Source organism: Phoca vitulina, unplaced genomic scaffold, assembly GCF_004348235.1.
Source record: "Phoca vitulina isolate PV1807 unplaced genomic scaffold, GSC_HSeal_1.0 scaffold40, whole genome shotgun sequence".
Lineage (NCBI taxonomy): Eukaryota > Metazoa > Chordata > Mammalia > Carnivora > Phocidae > Phoca > Phoca vitulina.
The window spans coordinates 20,604,182-20,622,802 of NW_022589743.1; the positions used below are offsets into that span (position 1 = coordinate 20,604,182).

Here is an 18,621-nt window from a genome sequence, read left to right on the forward strand (position 1 = left end):
GATTTTAGGGAACACAGAGCCCTGCCCCCTCCACACTTCTTGAGATCCTGATGCCCTTGGCCCAGGGTACCCTGGCATCAGCATTTTGCAAAGTCCTCAAGTGACTCTATGCACAGCCAGGGTTGAAATCAGTGGCACCCATGCCATTAATAATCATATATTTTATGAAACCCAGGAATATAGAACCCCACAGAGTTCAGTGCAAAGAGCATGACCTGCCCTCTCCAAGTCAGACGGCATGGATTCTAGCTGGGACTGGGCTTCCCTATTCACCCTTGATGGAGGAGGGTTTGACCAGGTGGTCCCCGAAGTCCTTTCTCTTTCAAACATTTCATAATGAAAGGGTACGTATCAGCTCATTGTCAAGGTTACTCAGTGCTAAGACGCTGTTCTAAGCCAGGTTCTATTCTCACTCCATTTTTACAGATGAGGAAGTTGAGGTGCAGAGAGGGTGAGCAGATTCCCCAAGGATACAGAGCTGGTTACTGGTGCAGCCAGGATTCAAAGTCAAACAGCTACACTCCTGGCCCACACTTTTAACCACTATTGCTATGCCTCTTTTTCTTACGATTATGAGAACTGACTCTGGGGTCTTTCCCCTTGGAAAACTGTGCTTGAGCCCTGGCTCCATTGTGAATCTGGGAAGAGAAAGGGCCTGGGGTCAGAGAGAAATGACGGGACACTGAAGAGCTTGGGGAAAGGGGGCCGTAGAGATCCAGCCCAAGTGAGACTTACTCTTTGAAGGAGCTGTAATAGTGGTTGACAAATTCAATAGCTTGAGGTAGGAGCTCGTCTGGGGGGGTAGGCTTGTCCCTGGGTCCTCTGGTCAAACTTTTGGGGTTCATGATGGCTCCCAGACAAGACTTGGACTTGCAAGCAAGATACTGGGAAGAGAGAGACAGGAGGTGAGGGGGCTGCTGGACCCCTCAGGAAGGTGTTGACGGGGGTCCTCCTTCTGGGCCAGCTCTCCTAGCCACCTCCTTCCACTCCAGCTGTTCCAGCTCCCTGCTGCCCCTCTCCACCCCTGTGGCACCTCCTCCTTGGGGTCCACCAAGCTTTCTCACCATGCACATCTCCTTTCCTCTACTGGCTGCCCCAAGTGGGTATGAGCCAGGGTTATTCCCACCACCTTGGGCTCAGTCTCTGACTCTGCTCCCCGACCAGACTCAGACACAGGGCCAAGTCAACAGCTTGATCTCTGGGAATATCTCAACTACCTTCTCATTTAAAGAGGCTGATGTGGCTCCTGGGAACACACTTTTGGTATTCAGCCAAAATGAACCGAAAGGAGAGGATACAAATCCTAAAGTCAGAGGATGGCACAGAAAAAATGCTGGAAGGAAGTACACCCAAATGTTAACTGTGGTAATTTTTAGAAAGTATGGGAAATCCTTCCGCTTTCAAGGTCTTGAAATTTTCAATTCCTTTCTACTTTACAATCCGAATGCTTTCTATAGTTAGAATAAGACACTTAGGAGAAGGAGCCTTGAAGGACACTTACTCCTACTACTCACTAGCTGCTTGAACTCCTCTCCAATTTCCCTATCAAATAGCACTTGAATCCTTCTAGTGACAAGGAGTTCGCTATCTCCTGATGTAGCTCAGTCCAGCTTTGGGCAGTTCTGTTAGAAAATTCTCCCTGGGGGCGCCTGGGTGGCTCAGTCGGTTAAGCATCTGCCTTCGGCTCAGGTCATGATCCCAGAGTCCTGGGATCAAGCTCCGCATCGGGCTCCCTGCTCAGTGGGGAGCCTACTTCTCTCTCTCCCTCTGCTGCTCCCCCTGCTTGTGCATGCATGCTCTCTCTCTCTAATAAATATATAAAATCTTTAAAAAAAAAAAAGAAGAAGAAAGAAAGAAAAAGAAAAAAAAATTCTCCCTGTTACTATGCGGTCTCTCTAAAAAAGACTGAATTTCTTCCTGTGATCCTTTATCCCATCTCCTGGACTATCCAGCAACCATCAGGGGACTACCAGGGGGCTGACATCATCTACATCCTTCTGTTATTTGTGTGGACCACTGGCCTCTGTTCCCAGCACCCTGTGCCCAAGCAGATCACTGTCTGGTTTGCCCAGGGCGACATCATTTGATCTACTAAAGGCCCGAATGGCTTCCCCAGCGTGGGACAAAGGTGGTTCTCCCTGAGCCACAGACTTCTCACCCCTTTGGCCTTGTGGTGAAGTGTGTCTTGGAAGGTCATCCCGCTGCCCCAGTTTTTGATCCTCACATGTCGCGGGCAGGCCGATGGGGGCACATCCAGCTTGATCAGGGATTCTGGAGACGTCTAAGAGGGGGAAAACACGAAGGATTTACAAATGCCTCCACCCTGGGGCCCCACAGGTCTGCCCTGGGCCCTATTTTGGCTTGGGGTGGGGGGCTATGGGCGGGGACCCAGGTCAGGATGTGGCTCTGTGTCCCTCCTCCTTTCCCGGCAGCCTGGACACCTGGGCTTGGGCCTGCTAAGAGCTCCAGGTGCCTGGGCCGCGGGCCAGGCTTCTCTCCTCACCCAAGACCCTGCCAAATGCTCCCTCAGTAGAATTGCAACAGGAGGGACTGAGGTTAGACGCAAGGGGGACTATCGTCACAGCCAGTACTACAGAGAACAGAAATCAGGACAAGGAAGAAGATACCACTGCTTTCCCTGGAGTTATTTAAGAATATGGAAACCATCTTCTATCCCACCTCCCACCCATTTCTCTGTCCACTTCTCTGGAACGCTAAGGTCCAAAGCTCTTAGGAAAGATGGAACCTGGGGGCTAGAGGCTGGGGGCTGGGACTGGGGCTCAGCTGCTGAGTCCAGGATTACGTTGGGGTGTCCCACCCCGGCTCCATGAATGGCCGGCCCACACCGGCAAGCGATCCAGGGGCCGCAGCACCACGGGGGCCACTATTCCTGCTCACCATGGATCATCCCACTCTCCCGAGGCCCTTCCTCACCCCTACCTGTGCCCCTGGGGGTCCCCACCAGGCTGCTCAGCCTACATCTGCCTGGGCGAGGGAGGAAGGGGCTTCCCACACCCGTGTGACTCACTGACCTTGACCGTCCCTGTGAGGGACTGGGGGGACTCATTCCGGTGCTTGCCGAGGCCATGACACTTGGGGTCATCCTGTGTCACTAGACTGTAAAAGGAAACAACCAGCATGAGTTAGAGTATCTAAGGGCAGAGAGGGATCTTGGAGCCCCGCCTGCCAAGCCCCCATATGATGGGTGGGGGAACTGAGGCTCAGAGGGTGGGAGTGAATTTCTCAGCTGTTAGTCAGGAGGATGTGTGTATGTGGTGGGGGATGCAGCCAGTCAGACCCAATCTCCCCACCATCATCACCCTCCCTCCTCCTCCTCTTCTCTTGCCTTCCCCCTACAAAGCGGGGAACTAAGCCAGAGCTAGCTGCCCAAACGGTGATCCACAGAAGCTCTGGGAAGATGCCCCCCTCAAATACAAATGTGGGAAGAGACTGGGTGCACAGAGAATGGATCCTTCAACCCTGCCCTCCCAGGCCAGCAGCACTGCCCACTACCCACTTGTCTGGGGGGACTTGGGCTTTTTATGTAAAGCGCCTGATTTATCTTGGTTTATTTATTTATTCTAAATTGTTATTATTTACAGTAAATGTTAAGCATACACGAGTAGAAAGAATGCTGTAATAAATCCCCATGGGCCCTTCACTCAGATTCAACCCCACCTAATTGCCAATCTCATTTGAACTCTACTCTCCCAGCGTCTGCTATCATTTCAAAGCAAATCTGAAACATCATGTCATTCAAAAATATCTCAGTAAGGATATCTGGAAGTCAAGGACTCTTTTAAAAAATATGTTGCTTATATTTATTTTATTTTTAAAATATTTTATTTATTTATTTGACAGAGAGAGAGAGAACGAGCGGGGGGGGGGGGAGTGGGAGAAGGAGAAGCAGGCCCCCTGCCGAGCAGGGAGCCCGATGTGGGGCTCGATCCCAGGACCCTGGGATCATGACCTGAGCCGAAGGCAGATGCTTAACCGACTGAGCCACCCGGGCGCCCTCTCATTTTCCACTTTATACATATTTGTAATGTGTTAGAATGTGAAGAATGAGCATGTATTACTTTAATTATTGGGAAAAGTAATGACTATATATTTAAATTAACATTATATAATTAACTACATACTTTAATAGCACTACATGATTTATAACTATAAAGAGATAGTGTCTCTTGAAGAGAATGTAAATATGTATCAGAAAGCAACGTCTATCCGAACGGAGGGATTCAACAGCCTTGTGAAGGACCTTCCGTGTGACCATCTGCCATCACCCCGCTGGTCCGAACTGGGGGCCCCGCCAGAAAAAAGCCAAAATAGGGGCGTCTGCACAGTCAGAACAGGTACATCATGGCTGAGCGATCGTCACGGCGCTCCTTAAATCGGAAGATGCTTTGAGGCTGGGGTCCTCAGTGAGGCAGTGCCTCGCTGCTCTTGATCTTTTGCCTTCACCCCTCACCCCCACATCCACAATGCTTGTTCTTGCTTCCTTTTACTTACTGTGGCCACAGGACTGGAGAATTTGAGAAGCGTACTGGTACACAGTAACGTTTAGATGGAGAAACACTGTCTGCACACTTCACATAACTACTGCCCGCAAATATTAAAAAGCTACCTGAAAATCCACTCTACAGAGGGTCCACAGTCCGCCTGAACCCATTGCCTATGGCTGCATATTTAGGTTGTGTCCAGTTTCTCCACTATTATAAATAATGCCTCAAACTGTGTACATGGTCTGATGCCGTGTGTGTGCGTGCACGCGCGTGTGCAAGCATAGAAAAACACCTGGGGGAGATGCCAGTAAATATTAACAGTGACCAGCATTAAATGATGACAGCATGGGCGATCTGAATTCTCCTTTATAGGTTTCTGCATTTTCCAACTTTAACTATGACCATGCATTCCTTCATTATTAGGAATCTTTTTTTTTTTTTTTTTAATTTGAAAAGCGAATAAACAAAGCTATGCACAGTCCCCTTCTCCCCCAGGTAGCTAATTTCTTTGGGCTAGCTGCTGAGAGACGGGGGAGCTGGAAGACAGGTGAGCATACTAAGGATCTGGATACTTGTCGCCCAATTACTGCCATTTGGCTAAACCCACAGCTATGCTCAGCCCTGTGTGGTCCTTCGTGGGAGCAGTGGACCCTTAAGAACCTTCCATCAGAAAGAGTGCTGGAGTGTGGTGCTTAGACCCAGCAACTATCCACAAGCCTCGGAGTGACTGAGGATGGCTGAGGTCGGAGCTGCGGTCTGTGGCTTGTTTGTGGTAACGGGGGTCCTGACTTCCCTTGCAGTTCCCACTCCTGACCACCGCCACTGCATACACGGGGAGGGGGGCGCTCTGGGAAATGGGTCTAATTCGTAAAACAAGAACCTCTCTGCTCTCTTAATCCTATCTGTCCTAAAGCGTGCAGCGGCCCCAGTGCTGAAACATCCAGAAAGTTCCCAAATGCTGAAACATCCCCGATTCCTACTCCTGCCCGCATAGACGCCTCTCCTGGGAGCACGCGGGCCTTCCCTGGGTCGTTTGTGGCTACTGAACTGAGACCTCTGATGCGTTCTAAACGAGGAAAACACTTGATTTAAGTAAATCCGCATCGGAATCCTCCCATCCCTCATACTTTGACGGAAACCCGAGACTGGCAGCGGGTCAGTGCCGCGCGCCCGGGGGTTCGAGCCCGGTCCCGGCGCGGAGCCGCCCGCCACCCTCCCAGGGCGGCCCCGGCCCGGCGGGAGTACCTGGCTCGGCGGGCGCCGCAGACGGGCTGCGGCCGCAGGATCCTGCGCAGGAGCCGGCAGAACCGGGGCCGGACGGCCTCGCACGCAGCGCCCAGCCCCTCGCGCATGGCCCCGGCGCGGGCGCAGCTCCCAGGGCGCCCCTCCCCGCGCCGCCCCGGCCCCTTTATCGCCGCGGGACCCCGCAGCCCCCGCCCCGGGGCGGAGCGAAGCGGGGGAGCGGCCCCACCCCGGGCTTCACCCTGCGCCTGGCCCCGGGGCCCGACGGTCGCCCCGCGCCTCCGCTTTCCGGGCTGCGTCCCCCGGCCCTCTACACCCGTCGGCGTCCGCAGGGAGGTCGGCCTTTGGGGCGTCCCTGGACCATCTCCGGGCCAAGATCACCGGCCTCCGCGGCCGGCCTCGGCTTTGTTTATCCTCGTGAAATAACAGCAAGGTTTATAATGATTCCCACTATACTTCGAGTTTAGAAAGCCAACTTTCCTGTTATTTCATCCACCCCTTGCTAAACCCAGTCCAAAAGGCGGTTCTGTATTGTTTCCTCGTGACTGAGAAGGCAGCTGGGGACCCAGAGAAGTTAAGGATCTTGCCCCAGACCACACGGCAGCCCCCCAGGCCACAGCTCAAGCTCTCTTATCTCACAGGGCTGCCCCAAGGCGTGCTATTTTTCTTCTGCATCTTCTGTGTGGTTCCAGGTAGGAAGCCAAAGGAAGCGCAGGGCTGGGGGTGAGGTTTAGTGGGAGACATGGTGGGATCCGGGGTCCTGGCCCTTGCTACTCGAAAGGCACGGTGCCTCCCGACTTTGCTCCATCTGTGAGTTGCTCCCAACATTGGAAGCAGGATAACTTCTAGGGTCCAGGCAGGGACAGAATAGTAGCCCTCAACCTCAGAGTACAGGCGGCCCTCCTGCATGTACTCCACTATATTTAATCCCAAACCCAAATTAAAGTGGAATGAAAGAGGGTACCTATTTATTCTGAGCCAACTGCAGCCTGGCTAGCAACACTCAGCTCAACCTTGTTCAGAATGCCATGTATCTTCACCTGGGTGTTCCCACAGTTGCCTTTGTCTCTAAAACACACACGCACGCACGCACACACGCACGCACGCACACACGCACACACGCACACACCCCATGCTCACTTTCTAATCATTTGTTTACATAAAATAGAGAACCATGAGTCACATATAATAGGTTCTTGGTCTTATTACATCTGAACATATTTGAAAATTCCTTTTTAAAATCAAAATATATTAATTGGCTCCATTGCCTTCAGGATAAAATCCCCTTTGTACTGCTACTTCCTTTTCCAGGAACGTCCTCCCCCCCCCCCTCACTGTATGATAGCAGTCCAGCTGGGCCTCCCTCCTCCCCAAGGCCTTCTCCCGCTCCACTCCTCCCCACACTACCACCAGGCCAGGCCCCCTGTGGTCTCGGCAGAAGAGATTCTGGTGCACCCATGTTGTCTTCTAACCTCATGTCTATCTCTCTGCCTGCCCCACCTCTGCACCCCTATAGAAAGCTCTTTTAACATCCCATTCTGCCTGTACGCCTGCCGAAGCAGAGGAAGGCACCGATTCCCCCATCCATTCCCTCCCTGACAGCAGGAACTCTGTCTCTTTTCTTGGTCCCTTTCTCAGCCCATAGTAGGCCCTCAGGGAGAGCCCGCTGAGTGTAGAGGTTACTATTTTGGACTTGGTTCAAACCTCAACTCTACCACTTCCCAGGTGCCGAGCTTGAGTAAGTAAGTCCCTCAACCTTGTAAAGTAAGGGAAGTAATAGTTCCTCTGCCTCAACACTGACACCATAATAAGGACTTTATAAGCCTTGTTATTTTTAGCTGCTGTGTATGCAGCTAGTAAATGACTCAACTTATTGTTTGTTTAATTGCTAAACAGAAGGGCTTCACCGCCATCTCTAAAACCCCCAGCACCATGCCAGGTAAGTAGCCCTCGGCAAATAATTGTTCATGGGCTGAGACATGCCCAGGACCATGAAGTGGCAGCTTGGTGTGGTAGTTATAAGCCAGACTGCTGGGTTTGGCTCCTGGCTCTGTCACTTTGCCAACTGTGAGATCTTAAAAATTACTTAAATCTTCTAGGCTCCAGTGTCCTCATGGCTATGGTAAGAGAATAACAAAAACTCCTTCCTCATGAACTGTTAGGAGAGATAAATGAATTAAGGCGCGATGCTTTCTCTCCAGTGCCTCTAATACCTGTGTGAGTCCTCCCACCAGCTCACCCCAGCTTAAGAAGATGAGTCAGCTAGTTTGCCTCAAGTCAACCTACAGCTCAGGTTTCCTGAATGGTCCAAAACCACAAGTCAGGAATAACTGTCAGTGCTGGTGGAAGGTGTGGGATTCAGGGCTCAAGGCTGTAGGCCAGGGGGATTCAGGGTGATCTCAAAAGATGGGGGGTGGGGTGGGCCGAGTGGTTCTGGATGAGTGGAGGGAGGAATGTGCTATGTATGGGCACTGGGGAAATGGGCAGGTGGGATGCCCCCCTTCCCATCTGGGAGGGGTGATCATACAGAATGCCACAGTCAAGTCTCAATGTGGTGACAGGCCATGGGGAGCCACTGCATACTCTAGAGCAGGAGCATGGCTTGCTAGAAGTCAAGGTGGAGTAAGAGAGGTCAGAGCCAGTGTGAGGGGCTGCAGCTGGGAAGTGAAGAGAAGGAAAGGACGCATGATTTGGTGACCTCCTGAGACCGTGGGAGGAGTAAGGAAGTCTGCCCCGTTCGCCTGAAGCACCAGGAGGACACCTAGAGGCTCTCCAGCCCTGCGCTCTCACCTCTCGGTCTCGTGGCCGCCACAGCTCAGACTGCCTGGTTTCCAGAATGCCCTCCTCCAGGTCCAGCCACACCCACACGGGGACTGCCTTGCTCAAGAATCTGCAGTGGCTCCCTGCCTCGCCTCTCCTATGGGGGCCCCCCAAGCACAGTCATGCTTGCTTCTGTCTCTGAGGGTTTGCCACCCCCCCCCGCCCCCTTCCTGGAATGTCTTTGCTACTTGTCTTCATCCCTCTGCCCCACATTCTACCCTCTCTTCAGGCCCACCGAGCCCACCTCACTTCTGGGAAGCCCTGGAGGGGAACCTGTTTAACATTGCTCAGCCTCGTCCTCGCTGACCTCAGCAAGAGCAGTGACAGCTGCTGCCGATGCCATTTATGGAGCATTTCCTCTCTGCCAGGCACGGGGTGAAGTTGTTTACATGTGAAAACTCATTGAATTTTTACCATGACCCCAGGAAATAGGCCTTCCTGCCCCCTTCTTGCAGATGAGGAAACCGAGGCTCGGCGGCTAGGGGACTTGCCAAAGGCCACAGGACTAATAAGTGGCAAAGCCACCTGCTTATCTCCAAGCCCCTGCTCTTAAACTTGCTGCTTTTCTGCAGCCTCTGGCAGGTGCGCTCAGGGTGGCCCTGCTGCCCACCGGAGTCCACGGGAAAGCTTTCTGGGGCTGTGGGGCTCGGGGGCAGTCCTGTGCAGACTGGGGCTTTGTTCTGATTTATAGGATCGTGTTATTGCAGATTGACTGGGGGCGGGTGGGGGCGTGCGTGAGGAAATCAATGACCAGTCATGTGACCTTGGGGAAGTCACTCCCCTCTTAGGGCTTCTATTTCCTCATCTGTAAAATGAGACAATAACTCACACTTCACAGAGCCGCTGTGGGGATCAGGTGAGATGCAATGCAGGTGAAGTGCCCCATATAATCTTGGCACGGAGTTACTCAGTAACTCGGGGCGCCCGGTCAATGATAATGACCCTAACATTAATTGATTTATGCTATGTATGGGCAACTCTGCTAAGTACTCTCTATGCACAGTCTCGTTTCATCCTCAACATACTATGGGGCGGGTCCCATGGGTGTCCTCATACTATGTCTGAGCATCAGGGAGGTTAAGTTGCCCTAGGTCACACAGCTGGTGAGAGACAGCCCAGGGCCAGCTCGTGCAGCCTGGCACAAGACTTGCCTAACATCCTGGTACTCTACACCAGGTTGATACTCAAAATATCGAACGATTCATGAGGCATACACACCAGTGAATCCGAACGAACATCAGCCAGGAGGCTGCCCTGGTTCTAACCACTGAGACCCACTGCCTCCCATTCTCAGGTCAGATATTCCGTATTCCCTTCCTGTCTTCTTCCCCCAGAGACTCCAGAATCCTCGAGGGGCAGGACTCCGCCATGTCCCTTCCTTCTTCACATAGTATCAGGCGCAACGAGGTGTCCACAAAACAGTGGCTGCGCTAAATTCCAACAGGGACATCCAAGAAGCCACTGGCGAGAACAGATCTCCAGTGAGAAGCCAGAGTCAGGGAGAGGAATTCTGAGCTGGCGGCGCAGAGCAGGGAAGGGGAGCCCGGGGGAGATGAGCGGTTGGTGGCGGCAGGCCAAAGCTTACCTGGAGGGGACCTGGCTGGCTTTCCCCACATTGTTGTTGATGTCTGTTTCCTTGGTCAAGTCGAACCGGTAGGATCTGGCCTTGAACAAGAACTGCCAGGGACAGGCCATCTCTACGGCTTTGCAGAGCTGGTCACTTGTCTGGATTTAAACTCCAAGGTTCTTCACTGTGGGGCTGACGAAGGGGAAGGAGATGGTGTCAGGTTGGGAAGAGTTTGCAGAACCAAGCCTCCTCGATATGGTTAGTTTATTACAGAATCAGTACAAGAGCTGACATAAACAGTCTTAAACACGCACTTCATCCCTGCTTGCAACCTCTGTTCCTATTTTGAGATTGGATTTGGGAATCCATGGACATGGGTTTTAATTCGACAAAGCCACATAACAATCTAAAGGAAAGACACTGAACCCCATAGCTCAACGAGGACAAAGCACGTACCCTTTGAGCCTCCTTAATGGGATCTGCTGGCCCCCCTAGCCTCGGGCAAGGTGGGGAGGAGCCCACTTTCGTTGAAACGTGGATGCCTGGTTCTGCAAGGTCATTCCCAGCAGTCTAATTAGCAACTGTCATGTTACACCTGTCATTGGAGAGCGCACTCAAGTTGTAGCTGCCTTTAAGATTTTGCAACTGTTGTCAACCTTACCGTCTGCTCCTTTTTTATGGGGGGCGGGGAGTGATATTTGTTTGAGACTGTTTGTGGAATTGTTTGTGAAAAAATGTACTCAACTCTCAACATTTGAGACCACCTTCTTTAAAAAAGGTGAAAAAGGGACAGCAAAGTTGGGGCACCTGGGTGGCTCAGTCGGTTAAGCGTCTGCCTTCGGCTCAGGTCATGATCCCAGGGTCCTGGGATCAAGCCCCATATTGGGCTCCCTGCTCGGCGGGAAGCCTGCTTCTCCCTCTCCCACTCCCCCTGCTTGTGTTTCCTCTCTCACTGTGTCTCTATCAAAAAAAAAAAAAAAAGGGACAGCAAAGTAGAGGCCCAGGTCGGGTCTGGGCTTGCCCCCAGCATGCCTTCTCAATGGCAAAACCCTCCACCCTGGGAGGCAGTGTGTGATGTGGCCCATGGAAGAATCTTAGAGGCCCCCAAACCTGGGTTCAAGTCCTGGCTCTACTAGTTACATGACCTGGATCAATTTATTTACCCGAGACTCATTTCTTCATCTGTAAAATGGATTTAATAATATTCATCTTCCAGGAGAGAGGTGCCCCTTATAAGGACTGGACAGGATAATCTGGGTAAAAATTCTTAGTGGATTCCTCCCCGCTCTCCAATCTGAATTTTCCAAAAATGGTTTCCCTTGAAATGTAGCAAATTTTGCAGGAAAAATATCTGAGCGAGATGCCCTTTTCAAATGGCCCAACCTCCTGTGGGCATTTCTTAGATTTTCCACCAGTTTATCTCTGTAGGCAGAAAATTCCCACAGTTTTCAGGGCCTTCCCAGACAGGAAGAAGCAAAACCCTCTCGAAACAGTTGCTTCCCCAGAAATGAAGACAACTCACCTCGCAGCTGGTTGCCCTGCGTCTGCAGAGGATGGACAAACACACAGGGAGACTTGCACCTTGACGCCTCAGAACCACCTCTAACCCAGTGCTCTTGCCAACGGTGGCTGAGAGTTCCAGAACAGCGACGCCAAGTTCTCTGGGGCCAGACAGTCTCAGGCTCAACTGACTGCACAGAGGTATAAGTGCACCGGCAGCTAAGATGTATTTATACCCACCCCGTGTTATCCAGAGAGCCTTTTTTGCATAAAGGTCTTTTTTGTTGTTTCCAAAGGGAGTGTCCCTGGCTGGGTGTACAGTTAGCTAATTTATGACTGGGGCTCCTGGCCTGTGGGTGACCTGACCCTGCTGTTACATCACTCTGTGCAGAGCATCCTCAGTAAACCCACTGCTTCCTGGTCCCAGGTCCGTGGCAGCAGCTTGTCAGTGGGGGTGGGGTGGGGAGTGGGGGGGTGGTCTGATAAAGGAGTCATCGTGGAGCCGGGTTTTATTTAGCTAAGCCACATTCGTCTGGCTTTCAGCATCTGGGTCCTTTTTTCCCTCAGCAGGGAGCTCTCTGGTTAATTCCTGTCCGGCCTCTTAGTTTTCCAGTCTGTGGCGGGAGTCCAGGAAGCTGGGGAGTATTGACAGCATGGAACACGCTGGAAAATGCCCAGGTTACAGAAGTCCGGTGATGCTAGATGATGCCAGTGTTCCAAACGGGTCACTGAAATACTCAGCTTGAGGTTTGGGGAGGGGAAGGAGAGCCGCGGGCACAGGGAGACCGCTCAGATGTGGGGACGCTGATGTCTCACCCTTCAGCTCTAAGTAAGCTATGGTAGGACGGCAGGTAGAATTATTTTCTACAGGGGAAAAAATTCCTGTCTTATAACAGAAATTCTTTTATAACTTATTCTATGGAAAATTATCATTTCTTATGATTCCATTTATTATAGTACTTCAAATACAGTATTCCTGCGTGGTATGAATTGTTCACCATGATCTCACCATCCTAACATATCACTGTCGCCATCCATCCATCTCCTTCCTGCCCATCCCAAATTAAACGCAGCATTATAATGGATTGAATTTGTGTAAGATAAACTGAGTCACAAAAAAGACATGAAGAGAAGCTCAAAGATCTTTGTTGAATGAATGAATGAATGAAAAATAGGGGTAGACCGCAATGAGTTTCAGCATATCAAAGCCATCCTTCTTTCAGGCTTTAGCCAGTTCAGTTCAGGGAAACCAATCTGCTTGAGGAAAGACCTGAGTCCTTGGGCTCAAGGAGTGCAAAGCTTAGAGAAAAAAATGATGGAAAATTCTGGTACAGTGTGATGCTTGCAGTGATAGAGGGATGCCATGGTTGAAGTAGCTGAATCTACATTGTTCAGAGAAGGTTCGCAGGGGAGAGGACACCAGGACAGGGTTTTGAGGGATGATTAGGAGTTTGCCTCACTCTAACTCCTATTCCCTCTAACTCTTTCCACATATTCTGGCTATTCTTGCAGCAAATACATATATCAATTCCTTTAACTCCTCCAGCAATCTTTTGAGATGGGTACTATTATTTGCCATTCATGGAATCCTCTAGAATCCCATCGAGCTGGCATCAGAGCAGCTGGTTGGTTTTGGTTAGGAAATGCAGTTATTCAGCTATTCGATCTGTCAAGCATCTGACAGTTGGGCTTTGCATGCATGGGCCGAGAACCCCCAGGACGTGTGTGCATTGCCCTTCACTTGAGGGGGGTGACCTGGCTCCATCTCAGATGCTCTCATTCTCAGATGAAGAGGACCCCTCCCAAATGCAGCTCCTGGGAGTGTCTCTGTGTCCTCATTGTCTTGCTGTCAGCTGGCCTATGCAAGAGGCCCCCCTTTACGGGACCCCCTGAAGTGCGTAGTGCTTATAACTGCCCAGCCTCCCATGTGTGTCTGTTGCTGCCTGCGATTCCTCCCCTCTGGACAGGCAGGGAAACTGAGGCACCTGGACTCTCAGGGGCATCTGTGGCAGATTCAGGACGGAACCCAGATCCCCTGTCTCCCCACGAAGTCATGAGCCCTTGGGTGTAGGGCCCAGGCTGTCCTCATCACCCACTATCCCAAACACCTACTGATCGGCGCGGAGTGGGCACTCAGGAAGCGCTAGCTGAGTGCTGAGTGGTGCTGAGCAAAGGGCCTCTGGAGGGGCCTGGGGCAGGGGGAGAGCGGGAGCCATTTGTCCCCTTGTTCCTTTGCATTCTGCTCCCATTAGCAGCCTGAGTGTCGAGGCTGCCACGACTGAGTGGCTGTGTGACCCCAGAAAAGCCACCTCCCCTCTCTAGGCCTGACTTCTCACGCCACCAGTGGTGGCCAAGATTAAAGTGAGGGGATGAGAACCAAGAAAATGTTTCGTGCTATGGAGCAAAAAAGGCAGCCAAGCGAGAATCTGTGGGTCAGAGAGTAACAATTTGCCTGTTGACAAAGAGCAAGCGGGTGACCTGAGCTCTCCTCCAGAGTGCCCTTCCTCGGAGGGTCAGCACCCACCCCCCACATAAATCCCCAACTCTCTTTCTCTCTCTGTAACATTGCGTTCATTTATTTTTTTATTGGGATAAAACTCACCCTGGGGGGAAAAATATCACCATTTCCACTATTTTCAAGTGTACATGTCAGCGGTGTGTAGTATATTCATAATGCTTCATATATTCACAATCACCACTATCCCCATACTCTCTTAGTCCAACAGCGAGGAGGGGAGTCAAAATAGCAGTAAGGTTGGTGACACACAGAGAGGTTGAGAGATTCACCAGGGTCACACAGCGGGGAGCCTCTGAGCTGGAACACAGGGTGGGCCCTGGATGCCCTCCCCAGAGCTCCCGTCTGCACGCGGGGTCCAGGGCTGGCCCCATCCTGGAGGTGTCATGGATTTCCCTCTCTGATATCTGGTGGCTTTCTGGGCCTGAACTTGGCCCCACTTACCCAACAGGCCGCATTCCTGGGCCTCTTCTGATGATGGACGACGCAGGTGAATGCTGCCGAGGAGAAATCAAAGAGCACCTGAAGGGCAGGTGGGGCCAGGTGGGCCCCCGAGGAGTGTGGGGGTGGAGTCCTGAGGCCTCTCTGGAGAAACACCCGCCTCCCCTCATTACCAGCACATCTCGGGCACCGAGCTGACAGCAGGCAGCACTGCAATGTCTCAGCCTCATCATCTTGGGACTGAGTTCCCATCAACTAAAGTCAATCTGGTCCTGCGCCAGGTTATGGAGATGGTTCAGCTTCAGCTGGGCCTTGGGAGACAGCCACCTTGAAGCTCTTTCTACAAAAATAACGTTCAGAGAGCACACTTCCTAAGCAAGGCGCTTACATGCATCAACCGTTTAATTCACAGCACAGCCGGTGAGGTGGCTGTTATGACTTGCCCCATTTTACAGATGGGCAAATTGAGGCTCAGCGAAGTTGAGTGATCACACAGTTAGGCAAGTGGTGAGGTTAAAACCCTGGAGTTCCAGCTCGCAGGCCGAGGTCCCCTCTGCACCTCTGTACCTCCTCCGACTGTCAGCCCCTGTGAAGGGCAGAACCAGGACAGACAGTGCTCCAGGGGACTCCCCACCAAACTGGACAGCCAGAAATGCAGTCCTGGGTCCTCCCTGTGCTGAAGCCAGGGAGCCGTCCCCTGGGGGACACTGTGCTGACCCCAGTGCTGCTCGGATGCTGAGGGCACGGGGCCTCCAGGGGCAGTGGGGACTCAACGGGGCTGTGATCCTTCAGGCAGGAGAGCCCTGGAAGGACAGAAAGACTGAGATGGGGTGAGGGGACAGAGGAGGGCGTCCCAGGCCAGAGGAGAAGCCTCAACTTCCATTGCTTCTAAGTGAGAGCGATGATGTCTGTTCTCCCAGTGGAGATGCTGTACCTCTCTGAACCCACGGGATTCCCACCGTGTCCAGGAAGCTCCAGCTCACTGGGACACCAGTAGGAATAAAGCAAGTAGCAGGGTGTCAGCATGTGGTTGTCATGGTGAGCAGAGTGCTTGAAAGGGAGGTCGTGTCACCTGCTGTCCCGGTGGCCAGGACGATTCAGCGGGGCCAGGCCGTCTCAGGCAAGTGCTGTCGTGGCTGATGGCCGGGTGATGGCCTTTCTGCAGGGCCCTGCGACAACCGGGCTTCCGGTCCCCGTGCTGTGCGCACGTGGCTGTGAGGCCAGACTGGACTCTGTTCCACTCCCAGCTCAGCCAGGTGAACTTGGCGAAGCCTCCAGCCTCAGGTTCTTTGGCTGTAGCGAGAGCTTCTTTGTGTGGTTTTCCTGAGGATTAAATGAGATCCTGTCTTCAAAGTGCCAGGCACCCAAGAGACACTTGGAGTTCCCTTCCTAGCAGATGGGGAAGCTGAGGCCAAGAGTATCTCATGCCCGAGTCTCACAGCTATTCGTCCTGGCTCGCCCCTTCTTCCAGTCCAGAAGGCCCCCAACCTCCCTTGTGCTCTTCTGGGCCCTCCTCCTCATCCTCCTCCTCCCCAGGTTCACTGGTACCACCCCCCTTTCAGATGGTGACGCGGCTCCCTTGAGTGTCTTATACCTTCAGCACTCTGTACACAGTAGGCGCTCAGTAGCTGTCCTTACTGATGATGCTAAAGGCAAGGTCCACATCTGGATAAACCAGGGTCAAATGACAGGTGTCCCAAAGTGTGGTCAAGGTACCTAAGGCAATCCAGAGGATGTTTGGGGTGGTACCTGGAATAACGCTTTTTTTCTGTTAACAGTTTTTATTGATGTGATTACCGTCTGCGACCATTGACTGGTTTTTCACTTGTGGAATATGATAAAAATTTATTTTAGAAATATATTTTTTTAGGTTAAAAAGGGAGTCGTTTTAAGAAAAAATATTTAAGCAAAGAATAGTGTAGGTGGTATGCAGGTATGACAAGAATGATGAAGGTGGAATACAACTACAAGGAAAATATACAAGAAGGCATGCAAGTTTGACTTCTCAGCAATTGTGTGTGTGTGTGTGTGTGTGTGTGTGTGTGTGTATGTTGCACGCATGCGTGCGCAAGCGGGATAGACTCATGGCAAGTCACGTGTCCTAGCAAGGCTTCCCTCCCCTCACCTTGATACCCTAAGGCATCAAGTCTCAAACAGACCCTCAGCCCCAGAGCCCCATGCCATTTGTCGACTGACCACTGGAGGGCGTGAGTCACACAAATTCCAGCGATCTGGGTAGACCAGGGCTCCGTGGCTGTGTACCACCACCACCTTGACTTGGAGGTGACAGAAGCAGAGGGATTTTTGTTGGGAATGCCCAGGTGGTCACCTGGGGTGAGCAGATCTAACGTGGCCCAGATGATGGAGGACTTTGCTCGCTGAGTCCCTGGAGTGTGACTCATGCTGGCTGGCTGGGCTGGCACAGTGGGTCAGGACCTGACCAGCTTGCGGGGGTGTTCCAGCCAGGAATTTTCTTTAAGAGATTCCTTGCTGGGCGCCTGGGTGGCTCAGTTGGTTAAGCGACTGCCTTCGGCTCAGGTCATGATCCTGGAGTCCCAGGATCGAGTCCCGCATCGGGCTCCCTGCTTGGCAGGGAGTCTGCTTCTCCCTCTGACCCTCCTCCCTCTCATGCTCTCTGTCTCTCATTCTCTCTCTCTCAAATAAATAAATAAAATCTTTAAAAAAAAAAAAAAGAGATTCCTTGCTGACGCTCCCCAAAACATTCATTCTTCTCTGCCCTTCCATGCTGCTTCCTGGGTGGAGGATTAATACATACAGTGACATCCAGGCAGCCTCTGAGGTATGGTACTTTGAGAGGCAAGGATTTGCTTGCAAAGTAGTAGATTTGGAAGGTGCAAGGGACATCAGTAGTCAAATGGGGAAGGGCAGGGCGCCTGGGTGGCTCAGTCGGTTAAGCGGCTGCCTTCGGCTCAGGTCATGATCCCAGAGTCCTGGGATCGAGTCCCACATCGGGCTCCCTGCTAGGTAGGGAGCCTGCTTCTCCCTCTCCCTCTGCCTGCCTCTCTGCCTACTTGTGCTCTCTATCTCTGTCAAATAAATAAATAAAAATCTTAAAAAAAAAAAAAAATGGGGAAGGGCAGGCAGCCATCAAGCGCGCACTATTAAGCCAGTTACCACAATGGGCAACTGGAGTTTAACCCCACAGGGAAACAGAGGATGCAACGTAGAGCCCAGAGCAGTCCCATCTGAGGGGCCAGGCCGCTAGCTCTTTGCCCAGCAATTCCAGAGCATCACTGCCTGAGGGAGGGATCCCTGCTCCCAGGGGGGATTTAACTCCCCAAGGCCTGCTGTGGGCAGAGTGGCCTTCCTCGGTTCTGGAAAAGCCCTTAGGCCCAGAGATGCAGATGCTGACAGCTGGAATTCACAGGGTGCCCTGGAATGAGAGATGCAGGGCAGACCATAGGCTGTGTGCTGCAGGTGGGGGAGGGTTAGGCCAAATGGGGGAGGAAGAGAAGTGTCTGGTCACTTTCTCCCCAACTTCAGCCTCTGAGGATGTCGCATGCTTATCCAAGAAGAAATTCTAAATGCCTTCCAACCAGCTAAACACAGCCTTCTTGGATCCTTCCCTGAAAAGCTGTCCATTTTTTGGTTGGGCCATGTGGGCCCTCTGGGCCTCTGTCTTTTCAATGGTGATTCTTGGGAGCCTTTAAAGCTCTGATAGCTGGGCTTCTGGGGTCTCCCCCACTTCGTGGAGTTCTTGTCTCTGGTGCTCTTGGGAAAGTCCCCTTCCTGACCACAGCGCCCACCAAAAAGCAGGACAATAACCTCCCACTCCACACTCTGGCCACAAACATGTTCAGAGCATCACTGCATATAAGATGGTCATCATTGAAGAAAGGCATGCTGGTCCAGCTTCAGCATCCAGCTTTAGGGTGGACAATAATACAGTCAAAGAAATGAAGCATATTAAGAATTTTTTTATGACAAGGAATGATGCTTATGGTATTGATAGAAAAACATCAGATGATAGTGCACAATGATCACCACATCAAATAAAAGCACCGGGGAAA

General features: G+C 52.0%; 1 protein-coding gene across 2 annotated transcripts in view; it reads right to left on the reverse strand.

Moving 5' to 3' along the window:
- The window catches only part of NOS2 (nitric oxide synthase 2), a 36,194-nt gene extending 25,932 nt beyond the window's left edge, over nucleotides 1–10,262 (reverse strand). The window contains exons 1-4 of one of the 2 annotated variants that reach the window (XM_032428797.1): nucleotides 10,153–10,262; nucleotides 3,033–3,117; nucleotides 2,159–2,281; nucleotides 736–884 (exon numbers count right to left, since the gene is read on the reverse strand). In XM_032428797.1, coding sequence (XP_032284688.1) covers nucleotides 736–884; nucleotides 2,159–2,281; nucleotides 3,033–3,117; nucleotides 10,153–10,262 — 467 coding nt within the window. Of the gene's footprint in view, nucleotides 1–735; nucleotides 885–2,158; nucleotides 2,282–3,032; nucleotides 3,118–5,750; nucleotides 5,885–10,152 lie in introns of those variants that run through there. The other variant, XM_032428798.1, reaches the window with a different exon arrangement.
- Nucleotides 10,263–18,621: the final 8,359 nt, after the last annotated feature.